The sequence below is a fragment of the Apis dorsata genome, unplaced genomic scaffold (assembly GCF_000469605.1).
Source record: "Apis dorsata unplaced genomic scaffold, Apis dorsata 1.3 scaffold_645, whole genome shotgun sequence".
Taxonomy (NCBI): Eukaryota; Metazoa; Arthropoda; class Insecta; order Hymenoptera; family Apidae; genus Apis; species Apis dorsata.
The window spans coordinates 188,050-193,409 of record NW_006263836.1 but is presented as its reverse complement, the minus strand read 5'-3'; the positions used below and the strand labels follow the sequence as shown (position 1 = coordinate 193,409).

General features: G+C 31.7%; 1 protein-coding gene across 1 annotated transcript in view; it reads left to right on the top strand.

Annotated features, from left to right (window-relative positions):
* The first annotated feature begins 3,252 nt into the window (after positions 1-3,252).
* Positions 3,253-5,360, top strand: part of LOC102672082 (UDP-glucuronosyltransferase 1-3-like) — a 23,991-nt gene continuing 21,883 nt past the window's right edge. Inside the window, exon 1 of the mRNA XM_006621860.2 lies at positions 3,253-4,360. Coding sequence (XP_006621923.1) covers positions 3,253-4,360 — 1,108 coding nt within the window. The remainder of the gene's footprint in view (positions 4,361-5,360) is intronic.

Genomic DNA, 5,360 nt, shown 5'->3' with positions numbered 1-5,360 from the left:
GGGAACCGGATCAAAAGGTATATTTTTGTTGTTGGGGAAATGGTAGACATCAATTTTCACCACAGATATTCTCGCAGCGCCCTATCGTTTATTTTGATTTGCAGGATTCGTTATTGGATGCTTTCCCCTCCCTTCCTAGTTACGCCGAGGCTGCTTGGGATTAAGAGATTTCGTGGCGTGGAATTTATGACATGGGTTTCTTCACTTTTGCTGGGACTTCATAAATATACGGATAGTTGGCGGGTGAATGAACGGCTGTTTCGTGGACGGCGCATTTGTCGTTAGCTCATTACCTCCATTCCTTCTTTCTACGTCGTGTTTGAAAAGTGAAACATTGTGACACTCTATGCCTCTCTGTTTTAGGAAACAGACGTTATCGATAAGGGAAGGAAAATCCAATAGAACCGCTGTTCGAAAAGTCGTTTTCGATACATCCGGAGATACGAGATATATTTTGTCGAGTTGGCGAGTGTCTGACCCGATTATGGATCGATATACGTTTCACGCATCGCTACATCAGCGAATTTTCTAATTCCTGTGTTTATATTCTTAAATCTGAAATTGACTCTGTTGCACCTTTGAAATTGTAAAATTAGAAATTCGAATCGAACAATAACGTCGAATAAAATAAAAGGCACGCGATGCAAGTAAACAGATATCGGTCTGGAACAATCAGATTTGTGCCTAGTTTATCGTGCGAATTGAACGAAATTGGTGAAACGGTTGTGCTCTAACGTTTTCTATGGAAAATTTCTTCCAAATCGCTTACAACGGTTACGCAAACATCCGATCGGATTATCGATGAAGCGTGTAGCATCAAAAAGTGTTTACTTTACATTGGTATAAGGACGGAACAAAGAAAGGGGAAAGTAGGACGAAATAGAAAATTAAAGTAGTCAGTGGGTCGACAACGAAGGAAAGGGATGGTGGAATCTTTGGGAATACGGGAATGAAAGAAAATCTTTATATATATATGTGAAATGTATTTTTCTTCTTTCTTCTTCGACGGTCCTCGTATTTACTTGTCTGGAATCGTGCTCCGTGGCGTGGAATTATCGAGAACGGCAAATATAAAGAGTATCGAAAACCACTCGAACCAAGGAAGGAATAAAGTGGGATAAATGCGTAGAGGATGGATGGACAAAACGAAGAAACTGGTACTGGTGTGTCCCAAGGTAATTAAGCAAAGTATCGTGCTACGTACGAGCGAAGGAAAAACGAGGAAAAAGTAGAATGCTACGAGGTTGTAGGAGGTGTTGGATCAAGGGAATTGACCGAGTCGTCTCTGCCTTCGCATCCTTTACTTCGTTCCACGAATGCGGTCAGAGCGTGTCGTTGCTTGCTTTTAAATCGAATCGACGAAGAAACCGTTCGTCGTTAATTTAATAAAACTATCAGCCACGACGTACATTTTAACGAGCCTCTACCTGTTGTTCTCCCTTTCATTGAATTTATTCGTGTCGCGAACGTAAAACAAACGGGGTTGAATAGCCATTGCGACGAAGTGAAGAGGATAAAATTAGACAGGTAAAACAGAATATATTTAACAGCTTAACGGTCAAGGTTTTTCTATATAGATTTGTACGTAGATGAAAATTATGATCATCTTTAAAATAATCGTAATAAATCGTAAATAACATGTGTATAAATTTAACGACGAACGGTTTAAATGGATTCTTATTATTGTATTGACGTTTGATTTTCGTCGTTATAAATAACAGAATATTGTCAATGCAAAGAATATTTGTATTTTAATTTAAAAGATATTGATAAAAAATTTTTAATTTTTGATATATTGTATGAAAAAAATAAATTTTTCTTAAATTTTGTTACGTAATTGAATTTCTTATTAAAAAAAAAAATTTTTTTTCTACGCCATCTAATTTTTGAGATATTTAAAAAAATGTTTTTTAACACACATTTTGGAGAATGATTTCACTCATTCAAAGTGAATATCAACTGATAAAAAAAATATTCAATTTTTGTCAAATATTTTTTTTTTTTTGAGAATTATCTCCTGTATAAATTTCATCAGAGTGTGTAGATTTCGATACGTTTCTTTTTAAAATACCAGTTCAGATATGAATTTACATATCAATGGTATCAGTTGATATAATAAATATCAGTTCGTATTGTAAGTAATTATTACGATTCTTCGAATATACATTAATTTTAAATTTCAAATCATATTATGTAAGATGATTATGATTTTGATATGTGACTTATTCGTAACATTGAAGATATGATAAATTATTTACCACGAATATATTATAATTAATTATGATATATTTTTTTAATTTTAATTGATAATTTTAAATTTTTATTTTTAATTTTAAATTTGTACGCGTATAAGTTTTTCGTTATATAACTTATTCATACGATAGATAAATATTGAAAAAAATTTTTTTTAAAATAATTTTTTTTTTCAAAAGCTAAATGTTAAATTTTTATTTATATATTTTATCATCATTCGAATTATTATGATATAACCAATTGTTAATTAAAAAAAAAATATAAATGATAAGATAAATAATCATTGTAATATATAGGAATAATCAATGTGTACACAAAAATTGATTCTGTTATTAAAATCCAAAATCAATAAGAATTTCGACTTTTGAAGAGTTCAAAGGAAATATTGACGGAACAATATCGAGAAGCAATATCTTCTAAAAATTTTTCGATGGATCGTGAAATAAGATTGTGAAATATCAGCATATAACCTCAAAATATAGACATATTCAATATATGTCTATGTTTTATAAATACTTTCTTACAAAATATCTTTCATTCTATTATTTACGATTAAATAAGTCTCTATTTACGATTAATAAAATTACAATATAGCGCACGATATATTTCGATTCTATCGTGATGATAGCGTTGATGCTTCGTTCATTGCTTTAGATTGGTCGTAGCCTAAGTATTATTTTTATCGTCTCTGACATAAGGTGGATGGAAGATATAACTCTAACCGACTATGTTACTTATGCCTTGTTTCTTTATAATTTGTTCCCTTCCTGTCATCAAAAACGTGGAAAAGATTATTATTTTCACTTTCATTAATTTCAGGAAATTCTTACAGTTAGTAGGCGGTCCTATACGAAACGCGACGAATAAGGTGACAAATCCAGTAACGGGCAGATTACATATAGGCACTAATACTTGTTTGTTTTTGTTACTACATACATTATCTTCTAAAGTGGAAGAAAGCCAGTGTGTCCAGCGCCGTCGAACCGTGAACGTCTAAGCATGGAAATTAATCAAACTCGAATCATCTTTTTATTTATCCTCGTGATAAATCTATTATCGTGTTCAAATGCTAATAATTCTACCTCGTTTGAAAATAGCCGGCTTAAAATTCTGGCAATCTTTCCTCATCCGGGCAAGAGTCATTTTTTCGTATTCAAACCTTTCATCGAAGAGTTAGCACGTCGAGGCCACGAATTGACGGTGATTTCTTATTTTCCGAGAATCGAGAAGGATGAATATATTCCTACTTATAAAGATATCAGTTTGGCCAATGAAAAGAGTGACGTGCTTATAAACGTAGTCGATTTGAAAAGATTTGAAGGGAAGTTTTACATTTATAAATATTTTAGCAATATGTACATGTTGTACAAGATGAGATTCGTAACTTGTGAAAATTTAAAACATCCAGCTGTAAAGAAACTGAGCGAAAATGGGGAGAAGTTCGATTTGGTGCTGATAGAGAATTTCAATACTAATTGTTTCATGAGCTTTGTGCACAAATTCAACGCGCCCTTTATAGATATATCTACCCATCAGCCAATGCCGTGGACTATACATAATTTGAGACTTTACAACGAAGCCAGTTTCATACCTACGTTGTTGAGCCCGATTTTAAAACCGATGAATCTTTTTTATAGAACGATGAACGTGTTGTCGCTATACGTCTCATCGGCGCTATATTACACGTTTTTCCATTGGAAGGATCAATCTGTAGCGGAAGAAATTTACGGTCCGGATATTCCGAATGTGATGACGATAAGTAAGAACATTACTATTTTTTTCATTAACACGCATTACACCATTCACGGTGGCATCTCGTATCCGCCAAATGTCATCGAAGTGGGTGGAATTCACATCGAATCGAAAAGAAAACCTCTGCCACGGAACATAGCCAAATTTCTCGACGAGGCTCACGAGGGTGTTTTGTATTTCAATCTCGGCTCGATGATCAAAATGTCTACGATGCCGAAGGATAAATTGAATATATTGATCAAAGTGTTTCGTTCCATTCCTAGAAAAGTGATTTGGAAATGGGAACAGGATGACATTCCGGAATTACCCGACAACGTCATGGTCCAGAAATGGCTGCCTCAATACGACATATTAAGTAAGTTAATGACATTTATCTCTCTCATTATTTTGAAATAATTGTGAAATCGAGATCTTATGTTATTACGATATTTGGAAGTGGTATTACAGGTGATCTATTGCGCAGTTATGTAGAGCAAAAACTCGATGCCTCCGGAGTCTCAATGACATTTATGTTATATGTGAAAGTAATGGCTTGTATTTGATACACGGTATTCGTTTTATAGAGAATTATAATCGCGTTTTATCGATACGCTTCTTTTCGATTTCACACGTAAAAAAAAAAAAAAAAAAGAAAAATACGATTATATCTATATTTATTTACCTGTTTTTTATCTCTCTTTGTGAACGAGAATATTTAAAAAAATATTTTATAAATACTTATCCAAAAAAATACTTTGCTTCTTTCGTCGAATTTATTTCATCGAATTGTATTGTCAATTTCTATTCTCAAAGGGAATCTTTATTTAGTTTTTTCTTTTATTTCCACATAAAAGAAGCATTCATACGTACGTGATACGTTATCTCGTTATTAGATAAAAGCTTCAAAAAGTTTTGTCTTTATTATAATAATACTCAAGATTCGTTAATCGATTCGTTTTTCATTAAAAATCGAACGAATCGAATTTAAATTATTCATATATGTCTGTTTCTTATCAAATTCTTTTTTTCAATTTTAATTATAATAAATATTGCTACAAATATAATAACGAGATAATAAGATGATAATATTATAAAATTTTATGTTTATATCATATATTAATATTTAAATACTTAATAGGTAAAATTAGTCTTTGTTCACTTTATTTGTTATATGCACATAATTTATTAACTAATGAATCTAATTTGAAGAATTGCAAAATCACTTTATTTTTTTATGCACATTTCAAAAAAACAAATCATTAAACAATCATTAATTATTCATTTGTTTTCGAAAATAAGATACGTAACAAGGTGTTGATCATATATTAATGATGTTTAATTTATTCTTATTCTAATCTAAACATTCTAATCTAAAC